Source organism: Hyperolius riggenbachi, chromosome 8, assembly GCF_040937935.1.
Source record: "Hyperolius riggenbachi isolate aHypRig1 chromosome 8, aHypRig1.pri, whole genome shotgun sequence".
NCBI classification, from domain to species: domain Eukaryota; kingdom Metazoa; phylum Chordata; class Amphibia; order Anura; family Hyperoliidae; genus Hyperolius; species Hyperolius riggenbachi.
In genome coordinates this window covers 285,444,201-285,458,353 of record NC_090653.1, presented here as the reverse complement: position 1 = coordinate 285,458,353, position 14,153 = coordinate 285,444,201, and the positions used below count along the sequence as shown (strand labels likewise).

General features: G+C 47.8%; 1 protein-coding gene and 1 long non-coding RNA gene across 6 annotated transcripts in view; one reads left to right on the top strand and one right to left on the bottom strand.

The window, feature by feature from the left end:
• VAV2 (vav guanine nucleotide exchange factor 2) overlaps nt 1-14,153 on the bottom strand; it is a 316,337-nt gene that overhangs the window by 18,356 nt on the left and 283,828 nt on the right. For all 4 annotated transcript variants that reach the window (XM_068249069.1, XM_068249071.1, XM_068249070.1 and 1 more), the window contains 9 exons: nt 12,564-12,665; nt 12,356-12,444; nt 10,192-10,208; nt 6,647-6,668; nt 5,000-5,127; nt 4,844-4,912; nt 2,417-2,451; nt 2,220-2,336; nt 691-778 (listed from right to left, as the gene is read on the bottom strand). In XM_068249069.1, the coding sequence (XP_068105170.1) occupies nt 691-778; nt 2,220-2,336; nt 2,417-2,451; nt 4,844-4,912; nt 5,000-5,127; nt 6,647-6,668; nt 10,192-10,208; nt 12,356-12,444; nt 12,564-12,665 (667 nt within the window). The remainder of the gene's footprint in view (nt 1-690; nt 779-2,219; nt 2,337-2,416; nt 2,452-4,843; nt 4,913-4,999; nt 5,128-6,646; nt 6,669-10,191; nt 10,209-12,355; nt 12,445-12,563; nt 12,666-14,153) is intronic.
• Nucleotides 1-14,153, top strand: part of LOC137527957 (uncharacterized) — a 141,304-nt gene that overhangs the window by 67,225 nt on the left and 59,926 nt on the right. The gene's annotated exons all lie outside the window — the stretch shown is intronic.

Sequence of the window (14,153 nt, the reverse complement as noted above, 5' to 3'; positions counted from 1 at the left end):
AGTACAGTAACAGGAAGCACACGGAGGACCTAATTAATATCTGGACAGGAAGTGCTCGAGGAGGAAGTACAGTAACAGGAAACACACGGAGGACCTCATAAATATCTGGACAGGAAGTGCTGGAGGAGGGAGTATAGTAACAGGAAACAGAATCAGGAGGTAAAGACTGCTGGAAATCGAATGTATATACAGGTGTCCCCTTTCGTCTCCGCCTTCTCTTCTGAGATCTGCCAGGTTACATCGTCACATCCTTTGGTCGGTTTGGGAACTTCAAAGAAAGTTCCTGCAGCTAAGTGCTGCTTGTGCTCTCTCCCCCACCCCGCGCCCATAGAGCAGAACATGTCCCTCGGCCTGGAGCAACACAGCATGTCTGTACAGCTATTGCTCTTTATGGACTGTTTTGGGGGGACAAAAGCCTGTCTAGGCTCTGCCTGGGAGAAGCTAAATATAATTAACCCCCGCAGGTGTAAAAAGCTTTTAAACGTTCCCTTAAACTCCGCCCATCACAGTCGTGTTTCAGAAATGCTGTTTTTCAGTGATATTTCATAGCTGTTTACAAGCAGGAGAATCCGGCATTCAGAGAGGGATTGCGGTAACTGGTATGATTAGGAGGATACATATTGGGCTGCAGATGATGTAAATGACGGTTTGTGGATGTTCTCTCCACTCTCCAGCCCAGAGTCCACCTACCAATAAACTTTCAAACTTCTTGGCCTCTGTGATGTGGATCCAGCTGTCCTTCTCCACAACCTTTATGTGCTTCACTTCATCGTTAAACCTGAAAAGATAAGTATTGTACATTAAAATATGAGTGCACAGTGCCTCCCTCTGCTGGTGGAGGCAGGAAGGTCAGATGATAATACATCCAGCTGACATGGTCACAACCTCAGTTTAAGTGGACCTGAACCCAGAACTTCCTCTCTGCTCTAAAAGATAAGCAACAGCATAACAACATTTAAAGGAAAACATATCTTTGTTGCAGCTGATAGAAATCCTGCAATAAATCTGCAGGGTGTCCACTTCCTGCTTTCATGAAAGCAGACAAGGGTTAACATCCTATGTTTACAAATTAGCTGGTACCACAAGACAGAGTTGTCACTTCGATGCCTGGAAATTAACTCTTTCAGGCAGCAAAATAAAGCAAGTAAAGCAGCCTGGTTATTAATAGGTTTTGTACATGTGTACAGACACATGTTCATCTCATCATGTCACACGTTAAAGAGGAACTGTTGGCCCATTGCAAAATATTTCCTCTCTGATTTACAATCTGAAATGTATCACTGGTGGCGACATCTTTAGTCCGAAAAGAAAGGGGGGAGGGGATTCAACATAACTAAATAGCCCAAGCTAAGTATCACAGGGCGAGGCTACATACCAATATACAGCAATATATAGCTATAGGAAGAGTTTCTGCTGCTGAAACCAGGAAAATAACAGTGGTTATCCTGAATAATTGACAGCATTCTTCTATAGGTCGCTACAGGGCCTCTTTACTGCATTCTGCTATATGTTACTACAGGGCCTCTTTACTGCATTCTGCTATATGTCACTACAGGGCCTCTTTACTGCATTCAGCTATATGTCACTACAGGGCCTATTTACTGCATTCTTCTATATGTCACCACAGGACCTCTTTACTGCATTCTGCTATATGTCACTACAGGGCCTCATTGCTGCATTCTCCTATATGTCATTACAGGGCCTCTTTACTGCATTCAGCTATATGTCACTACAGGGCCTATTTACTGCATTCTTCTATATGTCACCACAGGGCCTCTTTACTGCATTCTGCTATATGCCACTACAGGGCCTCTATACTGCATTCTGCTATATGTCACTACAGGATCTCTTTACTGCATTCTACTATATGTCACTACAGGGCCTCTTTACTGCATTCTGCTATATGTCACTGCAGGGCCTCTTTACTGCATTCTGCTATATGTCACTACAGGGCCTCTATACTGCATTCTGCTATATGTCACTACAGGATCTCTTTACTGCATTCTACTATGTCACTACAGGGCCTCTTTACTGCATTCTGCTACATGTCACTACAGGGCCTCTTTACTGCATTCTGCTACATGTCACTACAGGGCCTCTATACTGCATTCTGCTATATGTCACTACAGGGCCTCTTTACTGCATTCTGATGTATGTCGCTACATGGCCTCTTTACTGCATTCTGATATATGTCGCTACAGGGCCTCTTTAAACATTACTTGATGCTGATGGCGAATCGCTCTGCTTCCGCCGGCCGCTCTCGGATGAGGTATGTTCCGCTGATGTGGCCCTTTAAGAGGTTGTCAGCTTGTGGTCGTTCTACGTTTCCAGCAAACCTAAAAGAGATAACAGCAGGTGAGACCGTCACAGAGCCAGCTATGTGTAAAGGGAGGAGGGGCAGCTGAGGCGTACGTACCAGGGGTATTTAGTATAGTCCGGCCGGATGGTGGGCTGCGGCAGAACAGAAATGTTAGTGACATCAGTATGCCATAACACGAGGCTCTCATAAGAATAATACAACTTTTTTTGTATCTTTTTTTAGTCTAAACCCATCAGTAAATTATATTTATTTATTGTATTTATAAAGCGCCAACATATTATGCAGCACTGAATAAACCTAAAAAACAAAAAGAGAATCTGTAATTTAAAAAAAAGCCCCATCGGGGTACTTACCACAGGAGGGGGAAGACTCTGGATCCTAATAAGGCTTCCCCTGTCCTCCTGTGTAGCCCCAGTCCAGCGCTCGCCCCCCCTGAATATCCGCTGACATGTTTCTTTGGCAGGTGCGCGCAGGCGCGGCAGTGCCTGTAGCACGTGGCAATATTTACCTCTTGGATTCAGCGCAGGCGCAGTACCATCTCCCCCCTCGGGCTCTGGCGGAAACAGCTGAGCCCGATCGGGTCCGCTCTATTACACACACGCAAGACCCCTGGGCAGCAGAGCGGACCCAATCAAGCTCAGCTATTTCTGCCGGAACCCGGGGGGGGGGGGGGGGGGGGGTGATGGAGAGATGATACTGCGCCTGCACCGGATCCAAAAGGTAAATATTGCTGTCCTCTGCTGCTGTCCAGGGGTTCCGGCGCTGGATCCTTGCTAAACAAGAGGAAGGGGGAAGCATTATTGGGATCCAGAGGCCTCCCACTCCCGGGGTAAGTATACCTCATGGAGGGGATCATTTTTCATCACATTATTTCTCAGTTTTACCAATTCTAATTTAAAAATATATAAAGCTACTGTAGATAAGAGACACATTTTGTTTGCCTATTTCTACCGTTCATCATAAAGTGCAGATTATGTTCCTGTCACAATTTTTAGAGAGGATATTTGGTTCTGAAATAATGCTACAGTGTGTATTTTTCACTGTAAACTTAACCACTTGAGGGCCGCGGTGTTAAACCCCCCCTAAAGACCAGGCCATTTTTCTGTTAACAGGTCACTGCAGCTTTAAGGCCAAGCTGCAGGGCCGCACAACTCAGAACACAAGTGATCCCCCCTTTTTCTCCCCACCAACAGAGCTCTCTGGTGGTGGGGTCTGATCGCTCCCCAGTGTTTATTTATTTTTTTTATAAATATTTATATGTTTATTTTTGTAATACATTTTACTATTTCTTTCTTTCTTTTTCTTTTTAAAAAACAAAAACCTCCCTCCCCCAGCCAGCCAATCACGGCGATCAGCTGTCATAGACTTCACCCTATGAGAGCCGATTGCTCTCCTGTGTCACACGGCTGTCCCCAGTACAGCGCTGCTTTTCATCGCATCGGCGGGCGCGATCTCCTGCTAGCCCCATAGAAGGCCGTTCACGGAAATCGGCGTGGAGAGGTCCTGGCGCTGCTGCCACGTTCATGCCATTGGTGTGGAGCGGGCAGCTAGTGGCTAAGGTAGCCATACACTAAAATGATTTGCCGTCGAAATACAGTAGATTTGATCACTGTGATCGAATCTGTTATGAAATCATTACGCAAATGCTTACCGATTTCCACCCAAAATCGATCGATTCATTCGATCTGTCCAGGTGGAAAATGTAGCTCGATCGCTGGCGAAACGGTAGTGCGTCGTTAGATACAGTGATGACCGACGCAGCAATACATCACCTTTCCGTCGGCGCGAGTCCCCGCTGTCTCTCACTTCTTCCAGCATCTTCTCCATCTTCACTTCCTGTCCCGTCCTGTGAGAAGGTAAAGTTCAAACAGTAGAGGGCGCTCTACTGTTTGAACTTTCTTGTCCCAGGACTGGACAGGAAGTGAAGAGAAGATGGAGGAGGACACTGACAGAAGTGAGAAACTGCGGGGACACGGGGACTCGCGCCGGCGGACATGTGATGTATTGCTGCTGGCCGAGGGAGCAGGGGCAGCTCTATAGGTTGTGACTCAAAATCTGTGTGCAGTGTATGGGAAGCCATTAGATCCCTCTCTAATTAGATTAGATCAGAGAGGGATCTATCTGGGATCGATCTGGTGGCAGTCGACCAGTGTATGGCAGCCTTTAAAAAATAAAAGCATTTTTTATGGTAACAATCAATCTTATTGGCTTAGGGAACATATATTCCCTTTCACCAATCAGTGCTGCCTCAGATAGTGCTGGAGGTGTGCACTGGAGCAATGCCCAATCCTGCACAGCTGTGCTACAGCTACAAGACGTGTATCTACATCCTCATGGCTTAGATGAAGTCCCACAGGACGTATATATACTGTAGTGATGGATAAAGTGGTTAAAGACACCCTTGGACAATTGCTTATTGATGAATGGATTCAGCACATACAATATGAATAGAAATATCAGCTAGGACAAAAATAAACTGATCTAGTGATAAACATGATCATTATGGCAAATAAAGTCTCTTACCGGCACCGGACATGGCTTTACCGAACTGCTGGGGAAATAGCCGGATTTTTTGGTGAGTATTAGCCGCCCCTGGGAGAGAGAAGAGATAGGGTTTCGGTCTGGCTGTGTGCAGCGTTTCGGGGTACATTTACTCCTCCTCGGGTCGGTCACACTCACCTCCCACCACGAGGAGTCCGGGTCTCCTCTCAGCAGCTCGATGACTTCCCCTGTCTGGAATGTTAAGACCGGTTTCCCGGGAGGGGCGGGGTTTCCATAGTAATTCTGTGTGGCCACCATCTTGGGTCCTGACAAAGAAGTATAGGCAGATTATTACCATTAACACATAACAACACGGATATCCACAGAAATCGGCATGGGGTGTGATTAGCAATAAGTATAGTCTATGCCTGCGAGGCCGTCAATCCGGTGCGTGAGGGATCGTTCACACAGAAAACGCCTCGACGTGACTAACTGGCTTACCCAAATGCTAACTGGTTTTATTTCTGTCAGTGAAAAAAGTTGTTGAGTGTGAAGTGCAGAGACTAAGGAAAGGGTTCAGCTCCCCTAATCCAGCCCCTTTACAGAAGAACATGTAGCCTATGAGAAACAGACATCATCTTGTCCAGTGGGTGGGGAGAGTTGTCAGATGGTTGGGTAAAGGCACCAGTTCGGTCGCCAGGTGAGGCATCAGGTGGACAAGGAGGTGTCAGGTGGGTGGGAAGAGACATCAGGTAAATGGGGAGAAGGGTCAGGGGAGGTGTCAGATGAGTGGGGAAAGGCACCAGTTCGGTCGTCAGGTGAGGCATCAGGTGGACAAGGAGGTGTCAGGTGGGTGGGTGGAGAGAAGCATCAGGTAGGTGGGGAGAAGGGTCGGGGGAGGTGTCAGATGAGTGTGGAAAGGCACCAGTTAGGTCAGGAGAGACATCAAGTGGACTGGGAGGTGCCAGGAGGGTGGGGAGAGTCATCAGGGGGCGGGGAGAAAGATCAGATGGGCAGGAAAAGGCACCAGTTAGGTCAGGAGAGACATCAAGTGGACTGGGAGGTGCCAGGAGGGTGGGGAGAGTCATCAGGGGGCGGGGAGAAAGATCAGATGGGCAGGAAAAGGCACCAGTTAGTCAGGAGAGACATCAAGTGGACTGGGAGGTGTCAGGAGGGTGGGGAAATGTGTCAGGTGGGTAGGCAGAAGAGTCAGGTGGATGGGAGAAGCATCAGATGGGTGGGAAAAAAGCACCAGTTAGGTCAGGAGAGGCATCAGGTGGGTGGGGAGAGGCATCGGGGAGAGACACTGGATGAGGAAAAGCATCAAGGGGCGGGAAAAAGCACTAGTTAGGCACCAGTTAGGTCAGGAGAGGCATCAGGTAAGTCAGGAGGGGTGTCAGGTGGGTGGGGAGAAGCGTCAGGTGGGTGGGGAGAAGCGTCAGGTGGGCGAGGAGAAGCGTCAGGTGGGTGGGGAGAAGCATCAGGTGGGCGAGGAGAAGCGTCAGGTGGGTGGGGAGAAGCATCAGGTGGGCGAGGAGAAGCGTCAGGTGGGCGAGGAGAAGCGTCAGGTGGGCGGGGAGAAGCGCAATTTCATTAGTCCAATTCCAAACTGTATAAATTTGCATTAAATTAGCATCAACTCAGAATTATTAGCATCTTCTTGACCATATCAAATATTTTCAGCCTCAGCAACTGAAATGCAGAAAAATGATACATTTTCTTTGCTTTTGGTTTAACCGTTCCTCCAGTTTGGATTACGGTAAACCTCAGAGCAGCCGATTCTCATTCCCGCCAGAGCGGAGGTGAGATCGGCGTTCTGGCAGATCAGAATACCTGACTACTTACCGGATCCAGTGATGAGCGGGTCCTGTGGGGGGGAAACACACCGATTAGAGGATTATAAACTGCTGTGTGTGCACAGATCTCACCCAATACCCCATAATTTCCTGTACCGAATTATTCACCTATCACTGTTCAGATCACACCAGACTACATGTCCCAGGATGCTCTGCCAGAGGACTTATCTGCCTACGTCACAGATGATCAGACAACAAAAGTGATGCTAGAAATCCCAGCATCTAATTTAGCCAATCAAACCAGTAGTTAAGGCGGCCCCATACACCTGGTGATCTGCCCCCAGATCTTGAATCGGAGATGGATCTATCAGAGGTGTAACTAGACTTAAAGGATACCCGAAGTGACATGTGATATGATGATAGACATGTGTAGGTACAGTGCCTAGCACACAAATAACTAGGCTGTGTTCCTTTTTTTCTTTCTCTGCCTGAAAGAGTTAAATATCAGGCATGTAAGTGGCTGACTCAGACAGGAAGTGACTACAGTGTGACCCTCACTGATAAGAAATGCCAACTATAAAACACTTTCCTAGCAGAGAATGGCTTCTGAGAGCAAGAAAGAGGTAAAAAGGGGAATTTCTGATCAGTGAGGGTCACAATGTAGTCACTTCCTGTCTGAGTCAGGACTGAGTCAGCCACTTGCATACCTGATATTTAACTCTTTCAGGCAGAGAAAGAAAAAAAGGAACACAGACTAGTTATTTGTTTGCCAGGCACTGTACATACCCATGTCACTTCGGGTATCCTTTAAAGGACTTACGAGGCGAAATTACTAAAAAAAAAGTTAATCACCTGCCTAATCTTTTAAGGCACGGAGGACGCCGTCCGTGCCGGTCCGCCGGGTCCCCCCGCTCATTAGCCCCCTGGGCCGGCTGCCGACCCCACGGCCCGGGTCGGGCTCTCCTGCCTCTCTTAAAATGGCCGCTTGCTCTGGCCGCGGCTGCGCAGTCCGCATAGCCACGAGTGCAGCTGCGCAGCTCTAGGCCCCCCCCCCGATCCACGCTACGTAGAGAGGCAGGAGAGCCCGACCCGGGCCGTGGGGTCGGCAGCCGGCCCGGGGGGCTAATGAGCGGGGGGACCCGGCGGATCGGCGCGGACGGCTTCCTCCGTGCCTTGAAATATGAGGCAGGTGATTAACTTTTTTAGTAATTTCGCCTCGTAAGTCCTTTAATAAAACAGCCCCCTGCAAAAATAATAGCATGGGGCCATCCTTGGTCCCTGAACCCAATGCAGATCACGTGATCTGGAGCCAGCGAATGGCAGCAGAGAGTGTATTGCTGTGAAGCAGTGTCAGGAAGGAGGAAAACAGTTACACACGCTCCTGCATACAGTTTTCATGAGTTCATGGGGCTAACATCCTGTGTTTACAAATTAGCTGCTCTGCCGAGGCAGCCAGCTGACACAGCTGAGAGATCAAATTACAGTTGTGATTAGTGACAAATGAGGGGGGATTAGACAGGCTCAACTCTCTGAGTGCATACAGGGTGTATTTCTCTCTGTTTTCCTTCTGCCCTGTGAGTTCAGGTCCACTTTAACAGCGTCTCATTCACCATTGCTAAGAAAACCTGAATACACAACTTTCTACAACTTAGAAAGCAAACTTAGAATTAAGCAGAAATCCACTTTATTGTCTGTCTGTATAAATTCCTAACTGGCGGAGCATGATGGGAGTTGTAGTTCAGAATGAAGTCAGAGATTCTTCCCTCCCCCCAGTTGATAAAATATTGATTGTCAGGTGGAGGGAATCAGTCAGGAAACAGCAGGAGGCCGGTACAGTCATTACAGCAGGATTGGAATTAAACGGCGGCACTCCCATCTCTCTTCTATTGCGGTATATCACAGGCCCCGAGGGTCGTATACTCACCAGATCTGCCACCGGGGCATTAGTGACAGATGAAGAGAGCGGAGAGGTGGGGAGCGTCCACTGAGTGCTATCCTGAAGGGGCAAAACTTTCCATGAACAACAAACTAAAGAAAACCTGTCACCAACCACCAATTGCAATTGCCTAAAACTCCACCCTAAAGAGGAACTTTAAAGAGGAACTGTAACATAAAAAGATCCCCTGGGGGGTACTCACCTCGGGTGGGGGAAGCCTCCGGATCCTAATGAGGCTTCCCACGCCGTCCTCCATCCATCAGGGGTCTCGCTGCAGCCCTCCGTGGAGTCCGGGCAGCGGTGACGTCAATATTTACCTTCCTGGCTCCTGCGCAGGCGCTCTGACGGCTGTCGGCTCCGAACTACACGGAAATACCCGATCGCCGTCGGGTCAGCTCTACTGCGCAGGCGCAAGTTTCCGGCGCCTGCGCAGTAGAGCGGACCCGAATGAGATCGGGTATTTCCGTGTAGTTCGGAACGGAAAGTCGCCACAGCGCCCCCGCTGGAACCAGCAAAGGTAAATATTGAAATGACAGTCGGCACAGTCGCCGGCTGTTCGGAGGGCTGCGGAGAGACCCCCGTGGGACAGAGGACGGCGTGGGAAGCCTCATTAGGATCCGGAGGCTTCCCCCACCCGAGGTGAGTACCCCCCAGGGGATCTTTTGAATGTTACAGAGTCTCTTTAAAGGACCACTATTGCAGAAAATTGTAAAGTATAAAATACATGTAAACACATACAAATATATTATTCTGGTGTATAAGAATACTTTTTAACCCTTGAAAATCATCTGAAAAGTCAGAGGTCGTCTTATACGCCGGGTGTCATTGATGCCGGGTGATACGCCCGATCCTGTTACCGCATCTCAGATCTCGCTGCTGAGGACAGAGGAGGTAAATAGGATACAAGGGCGGGGCCACACAGGTGAAAGAGGCGTGTTTTATGGGCACAGTGCAATCTATTCTTCCATACCGCTCTGATAAACAGGGAGACGGATAGCTGACCAATCCAACCAGTCAATCCCCTATATACACTGTATAGATGCAGGCTGCACCCCAACTGTTTGCACATTATTCTGGCAGTTGCAGTGCACGACTGCGATTCACTAAGTCCTTTTGAAAATAAAGAAAACCCTGAGAATTCCCCATGGTGAGATAGACTAGTCCAAAACCTGTCAGTTCTGTCAAATGTTTACTACCTACTGTAAGTGGCAGCAACCTAGGAGAAAAGCACATTTTACTCTGGGCAATATTTACTTTTTATTTACTGTATGTGATTTCATTTATTTTTTTATTTTTTTTGCTAGTGATCCCTTAATAAAAATTGGACTTCATCCCAGTCAGTAGCAGATACCCCCTTTCCCACAAGAAAGCTTTACCATTTCCCTAATAATGCATCAGGGACGTCTGTGTGGCTGATAGTGAGGTAAAACCCCTCCCACAGTGTGATGTCATGACCATGGTCCTGACAGTTTCCTGTCTGGGAATCTCATATTGTGGGAGATAATGGCTGTTGCCACTTGCCAAGCAAGCAGTATATCTGCACAGAGGGAGATACTGCTTGCTTTTAGCCTATCACATTGCTAGTGGGTGTGTCTATCCATAAGAGCAGGGTTGGGTCAGTGTTATATAGAAGGTGAATGTATGGAATACTGTCTTACCATGTCCTCACTGGGATCTGCAAGCGGAGAAAAGAGAAAACACAGTTATTACAGATCTTTGCATCCACCCAACAATCAGCAGCAATGCAGACAACGTGCTCCTACAAAAGCAGGCTGTTTTAAGCCTTTTTTTTTAACTTGTTTTCTTAAAATGAACCCGAGGTGAAAATGAACTGATGAGATAAACAATTAGATTTATCCTTCTACTCCTAAAAATGACTTTTTTTAGATAACCCATGGTTTTATTTTATTAAATATTTACAAAGGAGATTGAATGTTTTGTTGCTTCTGCTCAGTGGCAGTCTATTAAGTATCCCAGAGTTAAAATACATGAACTATTGACCTTTTCCTATCTCCCTCTGCTCTCAGAAGTTGTATTTCTGCCGGGAAAACGTTTATGGCTGTAATTTGCTTATCAGTGATGTTTACTATATTCCCGGCAAGGTACCGACAAGACAAAAGCTGTCACTTGCATGCCTAGAAATTAACTCTTTCAGGCAGGATACTAAAATAAGTAAAACAGCCTGGTTATTAGTATATTTTGCACTGTACACACTTATCTCATGTCACACGTTGCCTCCAGTAAACTATAAAACCTAAAAAGACAAACTGGGCCAATTAAAATACACAGTGACGTACAGCAAAAGCCAAACAATGCTTTCCGCTCTGTTATACAGAGGTGTCTCTGACCAAAGATTCAGATAACACTCTAATCGTGCCGATACATCACTCGATTTTCCACCAAGCTCCCGTGGTTGGGAGCGTTCTGCGCATGAACAGTTTAAAGAGGATCTGTAACCCAGGATTGCTCTTCATTCCAATCAGTAGCTGATACCCCCTTTCCCATGAGAAATCTATTCCTTTTCTCAAACGGATCATCAGGGGGGTCTGTATGGCTGATATTGTGGTGAAACCCCTCCCACAGTGTGATGTCAGGACCATGGTCCTGACAGTTTCTTGTCTGTGAACCTCGTTGCATTGTGGGAAATAACAGCTGTTTCCAACTGCCAAGCAACCAGTATCTCCTTCTGTGCATACATACATCTATAAATAAAAAACCTTTTAGGTTATTGCATTGTTAGGGGGTGTGGTTATAGATAACAGCAGTTTGTGCTGTCTAGTTTTTTCATGTCTGCCAGTAGTAAAGATGATGACCTGCAGGCTGATTGTAGATAGAACAACAAAAACATGACTAATATTATTTCCTAATCTGTCTTCTATTTTTTAACTTCTCACTTTGCAATGTATTGATTTATTTGAAGTTCCTCTAAGTCTTTATGGACTGAGCATGTGCAGAATGCTCCTAGTCACAGGAGCAGCGTGATCTGGGAGGTGCTTGGGCGGGGCCGCACATGCAGAGTAGCTCGCTGACTGGAACAATCGCGGGCTACTGAGCATGGGCGGCCCCGCCCTCGCACCTCCCTGATCATGCTGGAGGGGGACTGTGGCACAACAAGAGGAAACTGTGGTACCTGTGAAGTTACTGGGTGGCTGGAAGAAGCCCCGGGTAAATAATAATAATAATCCGAATATTTATATAGCGCTTTTCTCCTGTCGGACTCAAAGCGCTCAAGAGCTGCAGCCACTGGGACGCGCTCAGGAGGCCACCCAGCAGTGTTAGGGAGTCTTGCCTTGAACTCCTTACTGAATAGGTATTGGCCCTAGCCAGGAGTCGAACCCTGGTCTCCCATGTCAAAGGCAGAGCCCTTAACCAGTACTCTATTCAGCCACAGCCATAAGATACAACTTGTCTTCCCCGCCCTGTACGGACATAAGACCTAGCCAGCCGAAGTGACTTATTATTTAACTGGAATGCTACAGCCATCCAGATGAATATTCAATCAAGAGATCAATAAAATGCTAGTAATTCCAGGGTTCAAATTATAAGCAGCTTGTAATTAAACCAATCAAACGCAGCAGCTGAATTTGATTGGTTCATTTCCAGGCTTCATTTGCATTAAATCTGCATCAGCTTAGTATTAGCATAACATGGACCAACCCTAGAGCTGTCGATAAAACCATTGAACATTGATCAAAAAGTCCTTGTTTTTTCATAGGTTGCATTCAAGATTTTATATCAATGTCTAATCTATTTAAACTATTGTGTAATGTATGGGTACCCTTACATGTTAATATGAGACGTTTCTACTCTCGAGCGACTCACCCATTTTGCAGGGGTGGATGGTCTCCAGGCATTCTTTGTGGACCCCCACTCCGCACTTGGCGCAGTAATATCCCTGGTAGAAGGTGCCCCTGCAGGAGGAAGGACAATTAAATAGCGACGTCTCAGGAGCACAACTTACCTCAGTCCCACCCCCCAGCCCCTCCCCTTAGCCTCTCCCCTGTCCCCTCAGCCCCTCAGCACCACTCACCTGAGAAACTTCTTACACGCCTTGCAGGTGGTCGCCCTATCAAACGTGAACATCTGGAATTGATGGTGGTTGGCCTTCGCTTTTTCGGGCCTGATGTTTGACCTGGTGAAATATGGAGACACCCAAAGATCAGGAGTGACATTTCCCATCATGCACAGGTGACATCACAGCAAACATACTCTAGGAGCGCAGGCTGTTGTGTAGTGTGGCGCAGGAAATACTGGATGGGAGGGGCTAGATATGAGACAGCCGAGCACCTCCTCCTGCGGGTAACGGGCCCTGGAACAGGTAACATGGGCGCATGCTGCACTTGGTTATTTGGGTGCCCCACAATAGGCCACAATACAATTAATGGCTATGCCGGTATGTGATAATTTGGGGGTGGGAGTGCGCCACTGTAGCTGAACCACGGCTACCAGATTTAGGTGGCTTTAAAGGCACTCACCCAAGAAAGGGGGCTTAATGTTGGGCATATATGGGGAGGGGGGGTGGTGTTAGGTGTAGGTAGGGGGAGGTTAGTGTTAGGCATAGGTGAGGGGGGGGGTTAGTGTTAGGCACTGGTAGGAATAGGTGAGTATTAGGCATATGTAGGGGGATCAGTGTTAGGCATACATAGGGGGAGGATAGTGTTAAGCGTAGGTAGTGGTGGTGGAGGGGGGGTTAGTGTTAGGCATAGGTGGTGGTGGGGGGGGGGGGTTAGTGTTAGGTGTAGGTAGTGGGGGGTTAGTGTTAGGCGTTGGTAGGAGTAGGTTAGTGTAGGCATATGTAGGGGGATCAGTGTTAGGCATACATGGGGGGAGGTTAGTGTTAGGTGTAGGTAGTGGTGGTGGTGGGGGGGTTAGTGTTAGGCATAGGTGGTGGTGGAGGGGGGGTTAGTGTTAGGTGTAGGTAGTGGGGGGGTTAGTGTTAGGCGTTGGTAGGGGTAGGTTTGTGTAGGCATATGTAGGGAGATCAGTGTTAGGCATACATGGGGGGAGGTTAGTGTGAGGTGTAGGTGGTAGTAGTGGTGGTGGTGGTGGTGGGGGGGGGGTTAGTGTTAGGTGTAGGTAGTGGGGGGTTAGTGTTAGGCGTTGGTAGGGGTAGGTTTGTGTAGGCATATGTAGGGAGATCAGTGTTAGGCATACATGGGGGGAGGTTAGTGTGAGGTGTAGGTGGTAGTAGTGGTGGTGGGGGGGGGTTAGTGTTAGGCATTGGTAGGAATAGGTAATTATTAGGAATAGGTAGGGGGGATCAGTGTTATGCATACATGGGGGGAGGTTAGTGTTAAGTGTAAGTGGGGAGGTTAGTGTTAAGCGTAGGTGGGGGAGGGGTTGTGTTTGTTGTTGGTGGTGGTGATGGGGGGGTTAGTGTTAGGCATAGAGATGTGTGTATGTGAGTTAGTGTTAGGCATTGGTAGGGGGAAGGTTAGTGTTGGTAGGGGGTGGGTTAGTGTTAGGTGGTAGTGTTAGGCCTAGATAGGGGAAGGACAGTGTGAGAAGTAGGTTACAGTGGGGGATAGTAGAATATTAGTATCATTATCGATATTCTACTATCAGCACTTCCTCGCGCCCTACAATAGTATCCCCTGGGGGTACGTGTAATAACAGCAAG